We start from the raw sequence: 23,547 nt of genomic DNA on the forward strand, positions 1-23,547 counted from the left end.
GTATTAACACCCACAGCCTTGTGCTACAACACCATCATCCACACCGTTTTATTCCCCTCTATCCCTGTCTATGCCAACACACACACACACACACACACACACACACACACACACACACACACACACACACACACACACACACACACGAACACAAGGGACAGTGTCTGTTTGGTGGCACTGCACAGTTTCTGCAGGGTTGCTAATGAGCGCACTGGGTTATGGCAAGGTCTTGGATCTATGGTGCTCCTTCCCTGCCCGACTTGTTATAACCAACCCTCTCACTTGCTCTTTCTCTTCATTCCTCCCGAACATGATCCACATCCAGTTTGTGGTGTATTTTTAGAAAGGCCGTGCCATACTTGACAATTATCCACGGCTCAGCAGACATGGTGAGAGCTGGCATGACGGGGGAAATCGCAGGCCCGGATGTGTCTGTTGAAGATTTGCTTTCATCCACCAAATGAGGTAACGTAAACCCTGCGCTAAATGAACGTTTGTGATTTTATTCCAGGTGTGGCCTTTTGGTGTCTGTTAGACATCGTGCCCATAAAGAACGAGAAGGGCGAAATGGTCCTCTTCCTCTTCTCATTCAAGGACGTCACTGACACCCATGGAAGGGGCCACCACAACAGCAAGAAGGAAGGTAGGCAACAAGCCCCGGTTACCTAAAGCTTCCTGTTATTTACTTACTTTGAGCATGATTTATGAGCGGACCATCCTCTGGCCCCCGGCTTTCATTTTGTCCGTGCACTCCTGTTCATCACTGTCACACTCTACCCGCCGGTTTTGTTTGGGCCGGCATTCGTTCGCTGAACTCAGACAATGTTTTTGCAATGGGGAGTTTGATTTGGGCAGCGGTGTGTCTTCAAGTGGAACCTGGACACAGCCTGCAAATACCAAGCACGACACCGGGGGAGATAGACTTGTGTAACTACAGAAAGAAAATATTCAGCACGTGGGCCTGATAGATTTCAGGCGTTGTATTATATTGACATATTTCTTGATCTAATTGACATACGCTGATCTGAGTGATTGTGTGACAGATTCAGAGGACAAGAGGCGCAGGAGGAAGGGCGGCTCTCACTTCAGCGAGGCCAGGAAGCGTGGACGCACCATGTTGTACCAGCTGACCAGCCAGTTCTCAAGGGGAGGCAAGAGAGAGGTCAACCTGGGCGGCGTGAGTACCACTCTCACGTACTTCCTGATGCGGCTGTGATGGTATTTTTTCGGGGGCCCTCTAAGAAAGTAAACAGTCAGGAGTTACTCAGACATGCGGTGCCCTCAATCTTGAGCGTGAATTATTAATGCTGATAACTAAAAGATGAGTTTTTAGGAAGACAATATGAGGGAAGTCTTGACCCAGATTTCCCAAGTGTGGCTTATCCCAGTGAAAAAAAATCATCAAATGGGTTTTCTATTTTAAGTCTCCTGAATGGTTTTAATCTTGCTTCTGTTGCATATTTTTCGCATGAAAGCCGTTGTTTGGTGGCTTTAAATGGCCAAATAGCAAGGTCACTGTGGCAGCGGTGGTTGCTGGGAGGCACAACATGGTCAAAGGGGGACCTAGATGCATCATCATCATCATCACTTTTTTGAGTGCCTGTCTGGAAATGTTAACACCTCACCAATAGGAGCTCCAGGATATAGGTCATTATGTCACCAGCATGTTCCATTAAATCAACTTTAGGTCCAAATGAAGCTGCTGTGTCTGATGCTTCTATACAGTGTCATATATATGTGCTACCTGTTGAATAATGGATGCAAGTAGGACAGAATAGCCTCCTTCCATATGGATTTCAGATGTTTTCCAACACTTCTCAGATAAGTGTCCCACTTTTCTGCCTTCATCTGTCTTTCAAGTGTTGTGTTTCAAGTACCTTGTTGTGGTGAACTAGAGCCCAGCTATAGTCTGTTTCATTGCCACTTGTCGTAGCTGCGGAACAAAGGCCTTTGTAGGCTTGGAATAATAAAGTTGACACTCTAAGCAACGTTATTTATGAGAACCAGCTCCTGTTTTGCTCTCTGTTGCAAACGGGAGCAGTTTTTCTAGTGGAGCACCATTTTCAGATAATCCTTCGCCTCTCCCCCCCGCAGAGGCTCAGTTACCAACTGGGTCTGTGCTCAAACCTGTCCTTCACAATGTGACGTTTCATCCCAGGAGGCTAAAAGCAATTCAGAACTTTTCAGGGGTAAATTAAAATGTAAAAAAAAAAAAAAAATGCTGAAAGCCTGTGAGACGAGCGAGATTCAGGAGGCTAATATTAGCACTCTAAAATGAAAAACGGGGGGAAAGGCTGTTGTGTATTTTTGGAGAGATTAATTTGCCATTTAGGAGCCTGAAGCACTGAAAGCACTTGTGCATTTTAGCACTAAAATTGAGAAGCCCAATAAAATTTTACCAGTGGCACTCTTTCAAAGTGCCTCTACCATTTTAATGGTATGCCCCTCACCAAATTTTGGTGTCCCCTTCTCAGTGCTGATACATGCATTGCTGAAAACTGCAAAAACATGATGAGAATCTAACATTAAAACTGCCTTTTGGACACTTCACTCTTATCATTCACATGCTATTGTTTTCCAGTGTGTTTGCCAACTCCAGATATGTTGCAGACCACCGCCCCTTTTTCATAAGACAAAGAAAAAGGGGAGAAAGTCAGAATAATAATTTTTTTCAGAAATTAAGACAAGAAATTAAGAAAATAAACCATATTTTGCTGAGCCCAAGGGACATTACACATACTAGTAGATAAATTACTAGTGCCAACATAATGAGTCGATAAATCAATTAGCTAACTGACAGAAAAAGAATTGCCACTTTGATAACTGATTGTTTAAATCATTTGACAAACCAGATCAAACACTGGCTTATTCTCAATTGAAGATTTGCTGCTTTTCTGTATGTCATTGTGATTGACAGTTACAGCCCTTTAAAGTGCTGTGTTTGCTTTTTCATGGAAATGAAATTGCAGTTAAAGTTGCCTGAATAGGCAGCCATAAATGCCCTCATGTAACCTGCATGCAGCTGACCTGCATCCTGTTAACACCTCCAGAAACAAAAGTTGTGCTGCTGCTGCTTTCAGATCTGACCTGCAGGTGCCTTCATGGGAATCAATGTGCAACACCTCCCCCATGTTTCCCCGAACCTCCTGCTGCCATGCTTCCAATCCCACCTACTTACAGATGGCACCGTTTAATGACACCATGCACACACCTGTTCTAGTGCGCACACACACACACTTGACAAAAACATTCACACATATACACAAACATGTAAATGATGGCTTGCCCTCTGACAAGAGCGGAGACAAACATATGGCAAAACGTCAACACAGTCAGAATCAGATGCGCAGTATTTAGCATTCAAATTTTATTCCAGCGCTCTCAGCATGAGGCTGTATTTTCACACGGACTCAGTTTCTCTCTCACATATAGAGATTAAAAAAATAATAATCTAAGAATCTGAAATTCAACATTCAGAGTTAATGTGCTCACAGGCTGCTGCCCGTCTCTCATTCCCTCTCCTTTCCACACATGCACACACTTAAGTAGAAATGATAGCTTTCCATCACCTCCCTTGTTCCCTCATTCTACCTCTACCACCACCAGAATTACCATTTTAAAGTGTTTATTAATTCCCCCCGAGATTAGACATCACATTGTAGTTAAGAAGAAATTCAAAGTAGTGCAGCAGCAGGCCAGTAAACAGAGTATGAACAAGATCCTGCACTTGAACCCACTTTTCAGTCAATTCCATGCAGAAGAAAGGAACACAAGACAGCACCTTTTGCCTAATTTATTTGTAACCTTAGGGACTGATAATGGCACACAGTACAGAGTACTTTCCAGCAGGAGCATGCATTCAGAACAAGCCTGTGTTGATGTAGCCTATGAAAAATGTAAGTAGCGTGGTTTTAGGTTGCAAAACAAAAACATCTACCAGTTAGAATATAAATCAGATATATTTCTCTAAGATGTTGTTTTGTTTTTCTGGGTCTTTGACATCAGACATTGACATTTGACACCCTATCAGTGACTTTGGACAACCTGTTTCTTGCAGATGTGTCACCAGTGTTAAACAGATACAGCGCAGTTTGTGTGGGAACGAGATTAAAAGCAATAGCAGCATGCAACACACACACACACACACACACACACACACACACACACACACACACACACACGTTTGTTGGTGTTTGCAGCTTTCCCCCACATCTTACCCTCTGCACTTGTCTTTATTTTATGTCTATATATCTGTGCAGTTCAGCACATGTACCTGTCAGTGAGTGTTAGTAAGAGCAAAAATTCATAAGTTGCTTCATGATAATATAGTTGAACATATATCACTCAGTTACTCTAAAACAGACATTTTTATTAGATTCAATTTCGCAGGACTGTTTCTTCATGCACTGCTCAGATGGGAAATTTCATTTCCTAAATTTGCCTTTTCATAAAACATAACAGCATAGTATCAATTCTGAGTGAGGTTGCTGATGCCTACAATAAAAAGATAATAAAGATGACAGTATTAAACAGGATGGAGATGAAATGTACAATCATCTGCGGAAGAGAAGAGGAAAATAAAAGAGAAAAAACCCCCCACCAATATAAGTTCAGAAAACCACGTGACCACGTTATATGAAAAAGTAGGTAACCATAGCAGCTGCACTGCACTTATTAGCCGTTTAGCTAGCCAACTTCAGCTAGCTAGCGAACGTCGTAAAAAATAATTTAGTCTTGCAATGACGGCGACGTTAACTCACTACAGAAGAAAAACAGTGGTTGGAAATAGTGGTTGACCATTGGGCCTTTTCAGATAAGTAAGACATATAAAACCGTATTTTCTGAGTTATCCTGAAATATGAATTAGCTAATTGGTTAGTCAATTAACGTTAATAGAGTCGGAGCAAACGCCATTCCAGCCATACATTACACGTCGTGTACGTGGGGTTTTCCACACTTGGAAAATTAGTTTTCATAGTTGTTATTTACTGTTAGAAATCGAGAGGAAATTGTAGTACGAGTGAGCCATGTCCTGTCGTCATCCGTCAACCCCATCCCTGTCAGTGGCCTCGCTCGGTTTCCTCGTTGCTAGCTTTAGCTTAGCTTCTCTTTCACTGCAGCTTCTACACGTTTTCTCTCCCTCTCCATCTGTCACTCTAACCTCATCTCCTTTTGGCTTCATCCCTCTGGATCCTGCCGTCTCTCCCCCATATTGTCTGTCTGTCACTCTGTGGCTCCCATTGTCTTCTACTTTTAAATATCTCCCATTTCCTATTTCTTTCCATCCACTTCAACTACCAAAAGTTTGATGCGTGCAGTTTTTTAGTGCTTGTACTCAACTCAAGGACTTCAGTCTGCAACTTAATACTTACATTTACATATACTCACACTGTAAATAAAATACTAATGCTGTATGACAGATCATGATTTTGCATAAAATCTTAAATCTATGATCAGTTTATAAAATAGCATACATTGATAAAGATTAAGTGATTCAACAGCTCCACCTCAACCAGCTGCAACCTTAAAATGCTGTTTGCAAAATTATGCATCTGTAATAATAACAAAATAATTTCATTTGTTACAATATAACTAACACTTGCCATTTTTCTGCATAATGACTGCTTATAGTTTCTATACGTTAGGCATGTTTAATTGATAATACCTCTGAGATTTTAAATGCAGGACTTACTAACTTGTAATAGAGGCATTTACATTGTGGTATTTCTACTTTAACTTAAGCAATGGATCAAAATACTTCTTCCACCACTGCCATCCTCCCACTCTGACTATATTCTTCCCATTCTGTTTTCCATCTTTCTTTCACTTTGTCTCTCTGTCTCTTTCTCAGTAGCAGTTAGCTAACAATGTGATCCTCTGCCTCCACACCACAGCCAGCCAGATCTACTCTGACAAGATCTCTATTTGTAGCCCATCGGCCTGCAAGGCAAGGAAGAAAAGGGGTGGTGCTTTATCTTTTGCTGGAAAGCATGTAGACACAGGCATAGATCTTTAAATAGGTGCATAGCCATAAAAACACTGACAGAGGGATATCATGTACAAATGGAAATCTGTCAACTGATTTCAGAAATTTGACATTTCCACAGCGCTTTGCATGCAGTCCTTTTCAGACCGCACAGGCTACATACTTTTTAAATTGTCTACCACACACTACATTGCCTCCTTAAAATACATGAAGTTTTCTTTTTCATTAAAGCTCCTCACCAAAACACAAATACTCTGTCTGAGTTGCTGCTTGTCTGTTCTGGCAGTTTAGATGCTGTCAGCCCATGAGTGTATCAGCTACTGTAACCAGTCCAAGGCAAACTGACAAGTCGCTCAGACTTGATTTCAAGCATTTCCCAGGGGAGAGCCTCTCTTGTCTCTTTTCATTTTAATGCACTTGCCAGGGGGCGATGAAAGAGAAAAATAGTGCGATCTGGAGGCGTTTTTAAGTTATGATGCAAATACTTTGAAATACAGAACTCATAGTTTGTGTCCACAGTCTGAGCTCTCACATCTTACATTCCCTCGGTTTATTTCTTTTGTTTTTGCCCTCTACACACTCACTCACAAAGGCACTTTCAGACAGTGAACATCTCTGTTTGGCCTCTGACTGTAATGCAATTTAGTGTAGGAGAAAACTAGATTGTTGAAATTGAAGCTCAAACTGCAAAGTCAAATAAGTTTTATGATCTTAAAATCATATAAGTGAAGGACAAACCAGGGTCAATTGAGAGTAGTCAGCTTATGTTTCCTCACCTGTGGGCTTCTGGTCATTTTACAGTTTTTATTGTGTTCTACTCTACTAGTACTAGTAATCACTCGGAAAAAAGTTGAGTAGTATTTTGGGGTATAAATTAAAGGTTGTTGATCCTCTGCAATACATTCTGTCGTCACATGGAAAGCGGCTTGTATCCTCTTTCCCATCAAGGACAGGCTTTTATCAGTGCTAAAGCCCGAAGGATGCTGGGAGATGGAGTTCTGGACAGTAAGCTCTGGGCTACAGTTTGACTTAATGAAGTGCGAAGACCAGCTACAGCTGTGTGACATGCAGTCCCATGTGTCCCCACAGTGCTGGGCTTTTCTTTTCTAATCACTGAGATGTGCTCGGCCAACGGCCTCGAGTGCCAGAGGTCAGGAGGGCGTCCTGACCTCAGTGATGTAAGGCAAATTAAAAAAACAGTCCAGCTTTTGCTGATATAGCTTGAACTCAGCTGTTGATGACAGTCAGCTAGGTCTTATCTCTAGATTTTCTACTGTGGTTACAAAGGGAGCAAATCTGTGTTCCCAGGTCCCCAAGGTCCCATGTTCCAAAGTTCTATATTCTGTTATCACACAGAGCACATATGTAGAATTGGGAATGTATGACACTTCGTCACGTTCTGATTGTGTGCCATGTAAATGTGGGGAACATAGGAATGACCCCAGACGCTATGCAAACCCACTGACCGATGGATACTGTGATAAAGCACGTATTTTTTTTAAACCAGAAATTGTCCAGTGTCAAACATTTTGCTCTATACAGATGGACATTTCACTGGGAATTATTTGAACATGTTTCCTTCATCCACACAGTGGAGTGTGTGATTGTTCTGTGGTGTTTCTCATCTATTTGAAGTACAAGTCAAGGTTGTCCATCCTCTCCCAAGTGCTTTCAAATAGACTGTCTATTTCCTTCAAGTCAACCAGGCAGCTTCAGAGCCCTCACAAGGAAATCTCAGGTTAAGACTTCATTAACCAGCCTCCTTGTTTCTTGCACACACCTGTTTGTGAAGTGGCCACACTGTTCCTGAATGGATTACTGCTCATTTATCTCCCCTTTCTGTTTCTCTGTCACTACTGTCAAAAGTAATAGCTTCTCCTCCTGTCTTCTAAACATGGTTAAGGCTATTATGTGCCAAGTGCATGGCCCCATTTGGAGAGCTGCAGTCTCATTATGTGCCAAATGGACTCCCCATCTCATCAGCTGTAGCAATTCATACTTTCTGCAATTGGATTTTCTCAATAAAAATTAAATGACTGGAATGAATAAGTGACTTTCAAAAATAAAAGCAGTTGATGGCTCTATCTCCCTCATTTTCTTATAATGGCTCAACTGCCATTGTACTGCTCCACCTGAAACTTAAGGCAATAATGGCCTTTGGTGGGATGAAGTCAAGCCAAGGCTAAATCATGTATGAAATTATCAGTTTCCCCCTCACTGACCACAGTCTTATCTCTGCCATTTTGTATTGTTAATGCATGACCATTTAAACGCTTTATCACTGTCTATTGGAGGCTGTCAGGAATAGATAATCAGCAGCATTACCGTATCTGTTTCACTTGAGTTGCCTACCGTACTGAATCATCAGCGGTCAGAGCACTAGGGAGGGTGTTGACATTTATATTGTCTGTTTCTGCAAAATCTTGGCACTGCAATGTCCGTCTGATTGTCATTTATTTTCACAGCACTCCACCTCGTGACCATCTGGTTATCAACTTATTCATTTATGCAGTTTCTCCAGTGCGCTTTGTGTGTTTTGTATATTTATCACCGTAAGCTTGACATTCAAGAGGTTGTTAGTGTGTGATAGATATTTTTGTGCTTTTACACTTAGCGTACCTGTTCTCTTACAGAGCATGATTGATAAGCCTTCAATACCGGAGTACAAGGTGGCAGCGGTGCAGAAGTCGCGTTTCATTCTGCTCCACTACAGTGTGTCCAAAGCCCTGTGGGACTGGCTCATTCTGCTGGCCACCTTCTACGTGGCCGTCACCGTGCCCTACAATGTGAGCTTCACGCCGTACGACGACACCGTCACAGCTGCACGCTCCACCATTGTCAGTGACATTGTTGTGGAAATGCTCTTTATTATAGGTGAGTGCTGAAAGAAGTCAATGTGTCTTCCTGTTCTCCACCTGAAGGTCTTGTGCCATGCTCAACTATGTACTAGGAAGGTCCATCATCAAGTCAATTCTATCCATAATCTATTATTATGACGGTCATAATAGTAGACGGTCACACGTTTTAGGATTTTTGCAGCTAACACTGGTCTGCGCATTGCAGCGTGCGCTCCCTAAAAGTCCAAAATCATTATTTAATTTGCTGCCGTCATCATACTTTCTTCTAACTTCTCATAACCGAAATTTGTATTGAGTGACGATGAGCCATCATCTCTGCAAATATCGACAGCTTGGTTGACAGATGAGGTTTTGCTTCATCGGACACACACCCAGAGGTCTGCCTGTTATGTGTTTGCCACATTCTGACACCAGGGTTAGATGGTCTGTCTAGCAAACGCACTGATCCATATAGATGCCTTAAAACAATGACATATCCCAGCTGTGCAGTCTATAGGTCACATAGTGAACCGCTGGGATTGAATCTGAGCATGTGACACTTTAAAAATCGTTTTTTATCCCTTATTTCAAAAAGTATCTTCAACCTTTGTGTTTGCAGACATTATCCTGAACTTTCGCACCACCTTTGTGAGCCAGTCAGGGCAGGTCGTGTATGAGTCTCGCTCCATCTGCATTCACTACGCCACGACCTGGTTCTTTGTGGACCTGGTGGCTGCCCTGCCCTTTGACCTGCTGTATGCCTTCAACATCACAGTGGTGAGTACATGCTTTCTTTTTTTCCACTGCCCGCTGTGACTGCTGACATAAGCAGCAAATTGGCTATTTATAATACATACTAATTTCCCCTGAATTGTAAAGTCTTTGGACTGTTGCATCTGCTGTCACTACCCATGTGACAAGTGCTCCCTAAATAGTGAATTATACACAAGATATGCTAATTTGTTTGAGCAAAACAAGCCGCTGCTTGTCCAAGCTGTGACATTCAGCTGTGTATGCAGTATATACACAGTGTGTGTCCTGATATAACACAGCAGAGGGATTCACTGTCTTTCTCCTTTTCTCTGTCACAACGCCTCCCATACTTGCCTCTTCTCTTCAGACCTCCTTGGTCCACCTGCTCAAGACCGTACGCCTGCTGCGCCTCCTTCGCCTGCTTCAGAAGCTGGATCGCTACTCCCAGTACAGCGCCATGGTGCTGACCTTGCTGATGTCTGTTTTTGGCCTGCTGGCACACTGGATGGCCTGCATCTGGTACATGATTGGACGTAAGGAGATAGAGACCAATGAGACCTGGGACATTGGTGAGTCTGATTGATCAGGCCTTGCTAGAGCAGAGGCTATTGGAAGTGTGAGGGTCAGTTTTAGTGTTCCATCCAGCATATTTCCTTTCTCTGTAAAGGGTAAATGAGGAAATATTATTTATTCATTGTCTTCACTGTGTCTTCTGATAGGAAATAAGTCTAATATTTTATTAAACTGTTCATTTCATAATTTAAGCGCACTGCTGACTTCCCAGACATGACTCAGTTATCATAGATGCTATGCAAGTCAGTTGTTTCTATTTTTAGAAAGGCAGAAATTCAAACAAATAAGATTTTTTCCAACAGACATTTGTTGTGTCCCTACTCAGCTATAAATAGTCATGGCTCACCTATTGGGATGTCTAGCTCTGCTCAGTGGCAAGATGGTGGCAAACACCATTCTCTACCGCTCTAATGAAGACTGTCTGAAACCAGATCAAAAGCTGATATAAAAAGTAGCTGCTGGGAAGCAGCTCACTAATGTTGTCTGTGTCACTATTTGAAAATGGTTCAACATGGAGAACAGCAAAGCCCCATAATCAAAAACTGACTGGCTTTTCTATTCTATGTATAAAATCATGTTGAGTCTTTTATTGCCACCAAGTGAGTTTAATCCTGCATCTTAGCAGTAACATATGATTTTTGAACAACCAAAAACTGTAACGCACATTCTGTGACATACTGCAGGCTACAGCGAAATGAAACATCTGGGCCAGTCTGCTGTGCAACGTGTGTGTGTATGTGTGTGAGAGTGATTGTGCATACTTAGGCAGGTTAGGTCATACCTGCTAATTAACACTTGGCCTTATTTATTCCTGGTGGAGCCAGTCTAATTCTGCCCTGTCCCGCACCGACATGTCAGCCTCCTGACACTGCTCCTTCTGAGACACATGCACACACACATACACATGCACCTGGCCAAACATACACTTTTGTCTCTCTTACACCAGGTATTGCAGTAACATCCCGCCACTGCCATCTAGCTCTGAGCTGACAGACCACCACAAACATAAAGATGACATGAATCATTTTGGACATTGTTGTCTCATGCTCTGGCTTCTCCTTCAAGGGTGGCTCCATGAGCTGGGCAAACGTCTGGAGACGCCCTACGTCAACAGCACGGTGGGCGGCCCGACAGTGCGCAGCTCCTACATCGCTGCCCTTTACTTTACCCTCAGCAGTCTGACCAGTGTGGGCTTTGGCAATGTCTGTGCCAACACCGATGCTGAGAAGATCTTCTCCATCTGCACCATGCTTGTCGGCGGTACGTTTGACACCGGGGTACATTCTCCCTCTGGCGTCCTGGCATAACAGTGCCTCATTTCAGCCCGCCAGTGCAAGAAATTCAGCAGGAAGTGGGTTGGATGGTTTGGCTGGCCTTTAAGACACAGCTTGTTCCCATCTTTATGTACCAGTAAACAGATTACTTTAGCTGAGGTTGCAACTATTGCCCAGACAACCCAGAGGATGATTATTGTGTATTAATTGTTTGTTCAGACTGCTTGTCAGAATAGTGATACCAATGAAGCTGTAATTTACTGTTGCACCTGTAACACCTGTACATTTTTATTTTAAAGCAGGAAAAGTGTTTGAAAGGAGAGAAAAGTATCATCCTGAAAAGTATTTTTTCTGTTGCAATTTAACCCATTTAAGTTCTAACATGCTAAAAGAAACATGCCTCAGAAGCAAATTTCAGCTTTCATTAGTTTTACCAAGTATTCAGTCTGTATATTATCATTTACTGTCTTTCATGTTGTTTGTTTCCATCTCTCTAACAGCACTGATGCATGCCCTGGTCTTTGGAAACGTGACGGCTATCATCCAGCGTATGTACTCTCGGCGTTCACTCTACCACACACGCATGAAGGACCTGAAAGACTTCATCCGTGTCCACCGCCTGCCCCAGCAGCTCAAACAACGCATGCTGGAGTACTTCCAGACCACATGGTCTGTCAACAACGGTATAGATGCCAACGAGGTAGGAGTCCTCTCAGTGTTACTGTCATGTAATTCTTTTGTACATGGTGCTGCCCACCGTCCAGAAAATTCACAGCACTGAAATCTGTTCTACAGTCCTTTCATAATCATTTGCAGCTGTAGTTGTTTATGATCTTTCACAACACATGGCCGCCTGAGCAGTAGCAATTGACACCCTATTGAAATTCAAAAGAGGGTAACTGGTGGCAACACAGTCCATTCCCTAATTACCAATCAGTGTCACACCTCATTACATCTGTCACACATCCCCAGCTCCTGCACGACTTCCCTGACGAGCTGCGAGCTGACATCGCCATGCATCTGAATAAGGACATCCTCCAGCTGCCGGTCTTTAAGGGGGCCAGTCGTGGCTGCCTGCGCTCCCTCTCCCTCCATATAAAAACCTCCTTCTGCGTCCCTGGGGAGTACCTCATCCGTCAGGGAGACGCGTTGCATGCCAACTATTTCGTCTGCTCCGGGTCTCTGGAGGTGCTGAAAGACAACATGGTGCTGGCAATATTAGGTGTGCATTTGTGGTCTTTTTAGCATCACATTTAAGGTTTTAATAAAGGATAATGTGGAGCAGGAAAGTGAATATTAATTATTATAATTTTAGGAAAAGGGGACCTGATTGGGTCCGACCTGCCTGGAACAGACCAGGTGATTAAGACCAACGCTGACGTGAAAGCGCTGACCTACTGCGACCTCCAGTATATCAGTGTGCGTGGCTTGAGAGAGGTGCTGGAACTTTACCCCGAGTATGCCAGTGTTTTCACCTCTGACATCCACAACAACCTCACCTACAATCTGCGCGAGGGCAGCCAGGACGAGGTATGAAATACACACACACACACACACACACACACACACAGAAAAGCGCTGTTGAAACCCCTACCCACATGTACACTATACAGTAAATGTATTTGAGGAGAGCAGTGGTGATACTCTCTTGTCAGCTGAGGCTGTTGTAAGTGGAGAATCCCGTATTTTTCCCTCTTCTTCAATGAATTTCAGCCTGTTTGATGAGCTAACGCCAAACACCTCATGATCACCCAAAATAGATTAGATTAGGTTAGATTAGATAGGTTAGATTGATATGTGCATCTGATTCTACAACCTCAGTTTCCCCCTACTTTTGTGTCACTGTGGAATAGAGCATACAACACACCAGACAACACATTTGTGCCCCCCTAAGGTGCCTTTGTCACTCTCCTTGACACTTGTTCTATCACAGCAACCAAAGGGCTGTTGGTGGCTTGATTGTCACACCAATTACCATGCGTGGGTGCCACTGTCAGGCAGCCGTATCGCTTCCCTGTTGCCACCCCAAAGCACAGCAGGATGACATTACACCCAGACACCGACCTCCTCTCGGTACTGCCTGTTGCCCCTCACAGTTATTTAAGAAAGCATTACGTAAGGCAAGATAATCCTCCGTCTGTGGAGAAAATGCACCTGTTGATGTTACACGTGTAGCCATGTTTTCAGGCATTGTTATACAATCTGTTTAAAGGTGCACCACGAAAACCCGAAAGCTCAGTCGTTTTACTGGTTACAGAAACAGTTCAACGCGGTTCAGTAGCTGTTTAGTGTGGCATTTTGTTGAACCGTATGATCAAAGCAAATTAATTCCAAGATGTCTCTGATGTGTGACTGACAACAACTGACAAAGCTCCCCGAGGATTTTCCCAATCTCATCCTAATTGTCAGGCTCAAGCATTTGGTACTCGCTTCAAGCCTTTTATTTTTGTTTCCCACAGGCCCTCCTCATTGTTTGAAGCTCATTAGTTTATTCATTTCAGGGGTGGTTGTTTGTTTGTTTGTTTTTTTGTTTGTTTGCTTAGTTTGGAACATGAAGGACAGGACATCTGTGCTGGCCGTGTTAATTACCGGATGTCTTATTTCGTCACTCAGGCTGAGAGAGAACAGCTTCTGCTGTATTCACGAGGGCTTCAAAAACAGAACGATTATGTTCGAGGTGTTTCACTCCTTAAAGAGACATCACAGATCAAATTTGGCATCTTACGGAATTCATGCATATGACAGAAAAGCTATGATCTGCACATTTTCTCTATTATTGAAGAAAAGTTAACTCTCTGTGAGCAAAGCCTTTGTTGTACTGTATAGATGCCATATATGTACTTACGTTACAAGAGTTATTACACTGTTTAATTTGGAGTCAAGCAGGCTTCTCCGGGGTGTGGCTGATCACCAGTAGTACTCTCTACTTCTCTCACACCATCTGCTCTGAGTTTATGCTGAAGCACAAAGCCAGGGCACCGGCCTCCCCCTGACAGGATGAAGGAGCGCTCAGCTTTCTGGTCGTAGCTGCCAGGTCCCACTGACTCCTGACACACACATATACCGTCACACTGGTGTCATCCACATCCTCATGGTGAGCGGTTTGAGGTGGGAGTTGTTGTAGGATGGACTCGAGACATACTTGAGAATTGTATGCTGACTGTAGAGCAGTCAGTCAGTTGCAGTGAAATACTGCCAAAGAAACAGATTGTAGGAATGCCTATTACACTACAAGGTATCCAAATGGGACTGTTTTATCTTGTCTAAAAGGGAAAAACCCAGACAGCCAGATGGAAAATGAGGATTTTTTTATGTCAACTCTATTATTCAGTTTCAACTTTTATTGCTGTCATGTCAATTAAAGTTCTGGTAGAGAGGTTTTATAGCTTTTTTTTTTTACTCAGCATATGGTAAACAGACACAAACACAGACAAAAGGTTGTTTTGGGGTTTTTTTACACTGTAGAATCAGGAATAATCCCATATGCTGCTTAATAAATAAATTGATATTGTTTTTTGAAGCAACTGTAATCAATATTTTAAAGCTAGGATGTATCAAATGACAAATGTAAAAACAGGATGAAAATGTGAAAGGTGTCGCTCAGAGTCATTCACTGAGCTTTACGGTGAATCTCAGCCGATTTTTTTAAGTGTCCAGCCCTCATTTTACTGTCGTGGTTCACTCTCATTGCAGGCAGAGTTGGTTGGTGCTGCAGCTGTTTCCAGTGAAAAAGCTTAAAACTCAATTTACACTACTTGTCAGCACCAAACAAACAAGCAGACAGACACAATTAGCAACTAGCTGGAGAACAATGTGAGGCATTTAGAGGGTAATTAGCCAGATATTTCCCTCAGATGTAAAAGAGAGTGAATATTGGGCTTACATTCGCAAAACGACCATAAAACATGACTGAACACGAATGCTAATGTTACTGCTGGATGTGTAAATAACATATCAACATAAAAGACTCTGCACTCAAAGATGGGAGCATGGTTTATGTCTTAAGGGAGGTGGGTTTTAAGAGATAAAGAGTGACTGTGCTGTCCAGGGCAGAGTGGGAAGGTCATGCCACCACCAGGGAGCCAGCACGGAGTCAAAATTTGTTGGACTATAATGACCATCTCGCCACAGGGAGAGTTAAGTTGTCAGTAGTCATGGCGTGTGAAGAACAAGCTGGTCGCACAGGAGTTATAGGAATGCGACCCCCTCTGGAGCTTCATATGACAGCAATAGTTTAACAAAGTTGATAAAGGCAGCCATGGGTAACCAGTGGTGGGAGTATAAAAAAGAAAAAAAAGCTACAGACGAGATGAGCTCAGTGTTTTTGACACGTTGGATTGGATAACAATGCCAACCAGGAGTGGGCTGACAGAGTACAGAGAGGAGTTGACAAAAAAAATGTCACATCAACTGTTCCAGGTGGTTTTTGTCCCAAATTACTCACCAACACCAGTGTGTAAAAACATTCATGGTACAAACAAAGCCAAGCATGTCCTCAGTCATGCTTCATTTTCTACCTACAACACTAGGTTTGAAGGTTGATGTTCGTGGGGTTTCAGAGTTCTGTGATTCACATCATGATTCTCAGTGTTTTCTAGACTTTCTGGACTCTTGTAGCAAAAACAGAAGCCACGACATGTATTCTGGATTTGAAAGACAAGTGGCACATTATACAAAACGCTCACTCTACTGACACAAAACACTTCTCATTTGTGACTCAAGGGACAAAAGGGAGAAAAGTCTGCATGCCTTTTTTGGAAGAAACACCTGTTCATGTGCAAACACAAGAAAATACACTCGTGAGTGGCAGGAAAAAGTCTGTCAATTAAGTCTCTGCAAACCCACTTTGCTATGTGGGGCATTGTGGCATCTGTGCCACATTAATTGATATTGATGTTCAATTAACTTCATTTGGCACCAATATTCCTCCTGGTTAGTTAATTATTCCATGTTGCTCCAGGGTTAATTTTCCTTTTAAGGAGAATTTGTCCCCACTGCTGCCTCTCACATAGTACCACGGTCTGAAGAGGAGTTTCACAGCTCAGGTTATGTTTTCGCTTTGATTGCCTTTGCGTGGTGCTGATTCTTCACCAGTGTTGTGCTTCAGTGGATTAGATTTAATGTGTGGCCTCAGTCAATTGGCATCCTGCATCAAAGAGCATTACTGGCACTGTACTGGTGGAGCGCCAGACTGTGGCTCGTGTTGTCACATTAAGCCGTGTTGTCAGGAGCACATTTTTCACACATGACGGAAGACTTCACACTACCAGCGTTTCGTTTGCCATCCAGCTGGTGATTATGGTAAATTGCTCACAGTTTCTTCACACACCAAAAGAAAGGCAAACTTCTGCTGGAATCCCTCTGCAGTCAGGGATGGGTTAGAAAAAGGATCATTATGTGATTCAGCTTGTGTAGCAAAGGGCGGCATCACTATCCTATGGATAAAACCATGAATGAAAAAGATGTTTTTCCTTGAGTGGGTCCTGGTTTTGTTCATCCTGCGCCATGCACTGGTCAACAGGTGTAAGCTACTGTAGTTAACATGGATGCAAACGATGCTGGATTTTAAATATTTTAATGAGGAAGGAAATGTCCTCTGCATGCTTTTTAGACCCCCAAGGATACACATAATGCATTTTGGAAACTCCACAGGGCTCCTTTAATTTCCAAAGATGTCATTGCAGAGGTGTATTTTAATTTTTCATGGTGTAATAAAGAGGATACAGAGTTGATTAAAGCACTAAATTTTGCCTGAGGATATGATTTTTAATCGCTGTGGCTTTCTTTTCGTTCCTGCAGGGCCACAGCAGGTTCTCAAGGTCACCCAGGCTTTCTCATGTGAGTCCAGTTCGGATTCTTCTCCTCTCTGAGTGTCATTATTTCTTTTTCCCCAACACATGGCTTCCTTAACATACTTTTAAATTATAATAAAACCTGTTTTTGAATTTCATGAGAGTAGGCAGGTGTTGTGAAGGTATATTTGTGTCATGGATTTCAACTCTTGGGGTCTTGTGTCTGCTTTTTTTTAAGGTAAAACCCCCATGTTTATCTGGGACATACTGTATTTTATTACTAGTGAGTACTGTGGGAGGGTTTGTGCAAGGACTTCCCCTACAGGTTGAAACTCATTTGGAATAGAAAGAGCAGTTCAGTCCCTGGAGTTAGCTCACTAACTGGGTCAGTAGCTCTCCTGATGGGAAACCTTATGAGCTACTTTGCTCACTATGTACTGTACGCTGCATGTCCCGCCTTGTTTTTCCTGTTAGTAAAATACTGTGCTGTTCCAAAAGTTCAATTTAATGTTAAACCAATTGTTTAACAAAACCAATTCTCTCACAAGTAGCCATGGTTAAAGCATAATAGATTTGTGACAGGATTAAAGTATGTGATTAAAGTATCACCGGCTGTAACTCATTAACATCTAAATGACACAATAATTGCTCTTTATCAGTTAATATTTTTAAATATTTCACTATTCATGTGATTATTTTCCCTGCATTAGCCAAATTGTTTTCTGCTCTAATGTGTTTTCATGTCCTCAGTGTTTGGATTTTGAGTTGCAGTTTTGCAATTAGTGGACCCCTCGGTAGAGAAAATAAGAAAGTGTAGTTGTTAATGCTGTATGTTGCATTTGCTGTTTTGCAGGAATCCAGACTCCCCTCCATCGTGGAAACAAAGGGGGATGACCTCGATGACTCCTTCCACCTCTCTCCAGCGACCCGCTCCCGTCGCAACCTCCTGCTGCCCAGCTTCAGCAGCCCCGTCCGCCGCACGTCCCTGGGGAACCTCCTGGGGGATGAACTGCGGCAGTTCAACGCCCTGCGACGCTGCCGATCACCGAACCTCAGCCGTGGCCTCCACGGCCAGAGCACGTCCCCTCAGCCACCATCGAAAAAAGAGCACAGCACCCCTACAGCGACCCCAGCCTCAACATCAGCCCAGGGAGAGTCAGGGGCCGAGCAAAAGCCCACAAAGCTGCTTATCCCAACTGTCACCTGCTTTGGACCCCCAGATCTCAGTCCCAGGTAGTGTCTTGAATGTTTGTAGCTGGTTGGGCAAAATTACTTATTACTTTAAAACGGTATGTTTTTAATGGTTATCATCATATAATCTGGTTTACCTCCAAAAGCTGAAATTCATTCATTGTAAAGCGTAAAAAATTTGTGCCCACTTCACCCAAGTTATGATAGCCTTAGATCCGCTGAGATGATCTAAGTGAGGCGTTGCAGTAAGGACACCTAAAGTCATGCTACCAAAACCTGCATCATCCACTTAATGCAAATGGGGAGTATTTGCATTGCATTTTTCAACAGATGTCACTGCATTTCATTACCGGAGCACCTTATCCTTCTGCCCCAACCATCTGTATTCATAATGTATCCCTAAGTCATCCAGTAAGTCCAAGATATGGGTAAGTGCTGGTTCAGAGAGCTCAGGTATCCACCCCTCCAGACTGGGCTCTTCTCCTCATGTTCAAACCCACATGGGTCTCTGCCAGCAGCAGCTCTCATGGCACATTCCTGGGTCGTCTGCTGGCTCCTGTGATAATTGAAAACGCTCTACTGTTACATTAACTCCAGCTTCCCTCCTCTTCACCCCTCCCGCCAGGGTTGTAGACGGCATTGAAGACAATGGACACACGTTCCATTTCAACGTGGAGCACGGCGGGCCTAAAGCCAGCACAGGAGGCAGCACCCAAGGTAAGCCAAACCGCCACCAGCTGCGAGGGTCACCTGGGTGCCAGATGGCTGGAGGTGAACTCAGGAGTTCAAACTGTGGATACGATGCTGCCGTGCCTCCCTCTGGAGAAACATGAGAGCGCAGAGGATGGAAATGACAGCTAGGTGTCCAAAGAGTCAGAGAACATGTTAAAGGACAAGAGAGGTCAAAGCAGGGTACAGATCATCTGACCTGAGTGCTCACTGGTGATCGCTCTGGGGTTAATTTCCAGTTCAGTTAAGTCCAACTTATTTACTTTAGTACAACAAGTGCGTTGGCGATACAGAGCCACATCGGTACAACATAGCAATCAAAATACTAACAGTATATTGATGCTGTAATTGGGTTTCCTCTGGAGTGACACATCGAAATTTTGTTTCACATTAACACCAATGTGTTTTCTCCTGATTTCTCCAGACTCCACTCAGGCTAATGCCACGCTGCTGCTGGAGACAGAGGAGGTCAGACAGAGCATCAGTCAACTCAACCACAAGGTAAGGTACAGCCCCTAACCCAAATTAAAATTGATTGGGCCAAAAATAATGTAGAATCAGCTTTGCTCTGTATCCCTCTCATCATCGTTTCTGTCTCCTGTCTGTAAAGCAATTTCAGATGACTGAATATGAAATAAAGGAAGCATTAATTTATTCATGATAAGAAAACACAACCTGTGAGCTGTTTCGACATCACACCATGAGTTCCTGTTTCAGTCGTTCGAAATGTTCAGCAAAGACCAACAAAATCACAGAAACTCATAAGCTCTTCTCAGAGATGCATTTCTGCCGTCTCATCCAATGAGCAGACATGGTACATTTACAGGGAAACACACGAAGTGAGATCTCATAGACTCGGTTTCTGCCTTGTAGCTCAGTTTGTGGCTGCATTCCTAATTTGAAAGTAAATAGAGTGAAAGCAGGTGCAGCGAAAGGATCCAGATGGGCCCAGGTAGGTGCTGTCTGAAGTCAGTATTAATTAATCAGCAGGGCACTCTCTGCAATGCAGAGGATTGTCGGGAGTGCTGACTCAACAATCTCAAGAATTTTTTTTTTTTTTGATGGCAGCTCTACTTGTGGCCCTTCTCTGGCCCCCTTTGCCTCTCGTTTTGCTCCCTTATTCCCAGGCTTCTGTCTGCTTTCTTGCCTATTTGCGTCAGTTACCTCAGTCTGTGTCCCGCTAGATTTCGCTGCTGCGCAAGAAGCTATTTCCTAGAGTCATAGCGGGGATTAAAAATTGTTTGGTTCTCTTTTGGGAGGTCATCAGAAAATTACATCTGGACACAAGTCTGAGATTAAACCTTAAATAGAATCTGATTAATTTGTCACTTTGTGCTGAGGACTTAATTGGGCAGAAGCTGTACTTGCGTCATACACGGTTGCTCTGTATAACAAAAGCAGATGAAACTTAGAATATTCTCCAAGTCTTTTGATGTCAATACTAAACTGTGTCCTTTCTACCCAGATGACCACATTAAACCAGGAAGTATCTGAGCTCACCAAGGGCCTGCACCACATGATGCACCTCCTCCAGGCTCACGTCTCTGTGCAGCACTACTCCCTCCCTTCATACCCGTATGGCATCCAAATGGTGTCCAGCCCTCCCACAGCCCCAGACACTAGCATGTCCTTCAACCTAGCTTCAACCTACAACCTCCACAACGATCCTGGGGGCCATGAAGGCTACAGCCACCAAAGCGTCCCACACGCTGGCCACTGGGGCTACAGTGCAGCTGAAACCCAAACAGAGAGCCACCAACGACCTCAATCCTCGAGTCCTCCTGCTCACTCCTGTCTGCCCCTCTCTGTAAACTCTGCTCCCCGGTTAGGCCCGTGTCATGGCTCCGAGAGCGTGGTTACGCATCCGTGGACCAGTCCGTCTCTTCTTAGCGTCATCCCAGGTTTCCAGGGTGGAAGCCCGGGCCTTGCACCTCGTGTTGGGCACGAAGACAACAGACCTCTCAGTGCTAGCCCGACCACCATCAGCCAGTCCCAGCCCACTTTGTGCCTGCAGCCTCCCAGCGATAGCGATGAATACTCTTGCCTTTTGTCCAGTGCCCCTACAGGTGCGTCCACACACAGTCTGCTGGACTCATCACCCAGTTCTTACCCCCCTCTCTGCCGGCCCTCTGAGTCCAATCTCAGCATATCACAAGGCACACATGAGGACATTTGTGTTCTGATGTCCGCCCCAGCATCCCACACTCTGATCCAGGACACCCCCATCTTCCAAATGGAGGACTCACACCCCTCAATCCACCCCGTGTCTGCCTCTCCACCCACGTTGCAGGGCCAGCCTCTGGGACCCTCCGTGGATTCAGGATCGCTGCGATCGGATGCTCTCGAGCCCCACCTTCCGCTGGGCGACCCATCTGCCATAGAACACACAAGTCTGGAGTGCCTGCTCGGGAACAGGGACTCTATGGAGAGCAGGGACAGTGAAAGCGCGTCATCACGAAGGTCCAGCATTGGCGTCCAGACTCAGAGCACAGAGCAGTCGTGGTGTCTGGACCTCACAGACTGAACTGTTTCAGGATCAGACTCACTGACTTCACTGCGGCTGGAACAAAAGACCAGAGGTGAAAGTCGAGTTAATAACATGCAACTTCTGACAGTGTTTAAGGAGATGCTGCTGGAGATTGTCAGTGTGTGCTGTATTTCCCTCTCTTAATTCCTGGGCTCTCATATTTGTCAAACTCCACACAACTTTACACCATTTCTATGCAAAGCATGTCATTTGTGCATTATCTTGGCTTTACTGAAGTGCGTCCTTAAAAAAAAATGAAGTTCCACACCAGTGGGTTCCAGTATATACTGTATATTTTTTCCAACATCCTCGGAGCAATTTGCAGTTGATGATACCTATTACCTCCTTGCATGGTAAAGTTGTTTATTCTTTTTCCTAAGGAAAAGGTTTCCAAATCAATGTGTAAGCATTCTACATGACAACCTGCTGATTGTGTTCACAGATGCTGTATTTGTAAGTCAGACAGATCGGAGCGGTTGGATGTTTTCATAGAAGGAGGAACAGAAAGGACACATGCTTCACGTAGAGTACAGTATGTGCATCACACGGCGTAGATTGTTTGTTGTTTTGAATTGAATGTTTTTCTCAGTTCAGCACTTTTTTTTTTTATTTGTGAGTCCTTCTTAATCAGTGCATAACGTATGATTGCTCCTACAGATCCTTCTGGAGATGTGATTACATTTCCTGTTTTTCTTTCACCAAAGCATTAAAGGTAGCGCTGTGAAATAGGTTTAATTGCTCTCTCCACAAAAAAAAAAAAGACTAAAGCTTGAAAAATTCTTTCTCAAGGATCTACAATTCTATAAACACAACATACTGATAATGAAACATGAATAATTATACGTATTTAGATGAAACGTGGGTCCCATGAAATATTTAGTACTGTCATTAATTTACAACATATGAATGCCTCCTGGGATGAAAAGCATTACATCATGATACTCATACAATACTGAGAGTATTCAGGAACTTTGTTCTTTTTGAATGATTTCTCCTCGGTTGACAAAATAAAGTATCCAGAAACGTATGACGGTGTCTTTTACTGTGGTGTCACACTTACTGATGATGAATAAATAAGATACACTGTGAATGGCCGCTTATTTGCAATCATCCTGCTTCAATGTTTAATAATGAATATCAAACTGATTTTAGATCAGACGTTTGTGTCCAAGCTTCAGGAAACACTGGACTCACTGTCCTATTTCTGTGCATTACGAACATGTAAATTTGAGTCCACTGATTCACTGCTGTGCAGGATTCTGACACTTTGAGGATAATAAAGGCTTAAATAAGTTTAAATGAAAGTTGATTTTCATAGTATACATTTCCTTAGTGGTTTAGTATGCCATTTACAGTAAATCTATTAAAGGTTTATTTCGGATTATATCACGTTTACCAAAACTTGAAGGAGATCTTTTGTCATTAGTGGGAGATTATTACTGTTGTGGCTAAAATGATAAAATTAGGTAATTTACAAGATTTGTTAGCCAAAGACACATTAGTTTGATTTTAGCATGTCTTAGTTTTTAATGTAGATAAAGGGAAAACGTCCTATGTATATTAACATTTGTGAGCTCCCTCATTAAAATCCTCAAATGAAGGAGCTGCAGGGCCTGCAAGAAGCCTCATTAATCAATACTAAGTATAATCAATCCCATGTTCAACAGAGATTCAGATCGAGTCTTTAAGGAGCGACAGAGCCTCGTGTTTGATGTGACTTTGGAGGAATTTAAGAGGAAGATTGGTGCTCGCATGCGTTTGAGGGAAGTTACATCAAATCAGCGTTCACACTGTCGAGCTCCAGCTGAATTTGGTTATTAGGATTCATCCACTGCACCTGTGAAACTTACACTGAAAAGCCAAACTTTTAGAGCTGCTGCTGCCA

General features: G+C 43.3%; 1 protein-coding gene across 1 annotated transcript in view; it reads left to right on the forward strand.

The window, feature by feature from the left end:
- kcnh4b (potassium voltage-gated channel, subfamily H (eag-related), member 4b) overlaps positions 1-22,689 on the forward strand; it is a 33,500-nt gene extending 10,811 nt beyond the window's left edge. The window contains exons 3-16 of the mRNA XM_070990926.1: positions 512-643; positions 1,044-1,177; positions 8,620-8,860; positions 9,443-9,600; positions 9,944-10,145; positions 11,215-11,409; positions 11,924-12,123; positions 12,396-12,645; positions 12,739-12,953; positions 17,223-17,261; positions 18,069-18,448; positions 19,032-19,123; positions 19,560-19,636; positions 20,601-22,689. Of these exons, the coding sequence (XP_070847027.1) occupies positions 512-643; positions 1,044-1,177; positions 8,620-8,860; positions 9,443-9,600; positions 9,944-10,145; positions 11,215-11,409; positions 11,924-12,123; positions 12,396-12,645; positions 12,739-12,953; positions 17,223-17,261; positions 18,069-18,448; positions 19,032-19,123; positions 19,560-19,636; positions 20,601-21,659 (3,374 nt within the window). The 3' untranslated portion in view covers positions 21,660-22,689. The remainder of the gene's footprint in view (positions 1-511; positions 644-1,043; positions 1,178-8,619; positions 8,861-9,442; positions 9,601-9,943; positions 10,146-11,214; positions 11,410-11,923; positions 12,124-12,395; positions 12,646-12,738; positions 12,954-17,222; positions 17,262-18,068; positions 18,449-19,031; positions 19,124-19,559; positions 19,637-20,600) is intronic.
- The last annotated feature ends 858 nt before the right edge of the window (positions 22,690-23,547 follow it).

The sequence above is a fragment of the Chaetodon trifascialis genome, chromosome 21, assembly GCF_039877785.1.
Source record: "Chaetodon trifascialis isolate fChaTrf1 chromosome 21, fChaTrf1.hap1, whole genome shotgun sequence".
Taxonomy (NCBI): Eukaryota; Metazoa; Chordata; class Actinopteri; order Chaetodontiformes; family Chaetodontidae; genus Chaetodon; species Chaetodon trifascialis.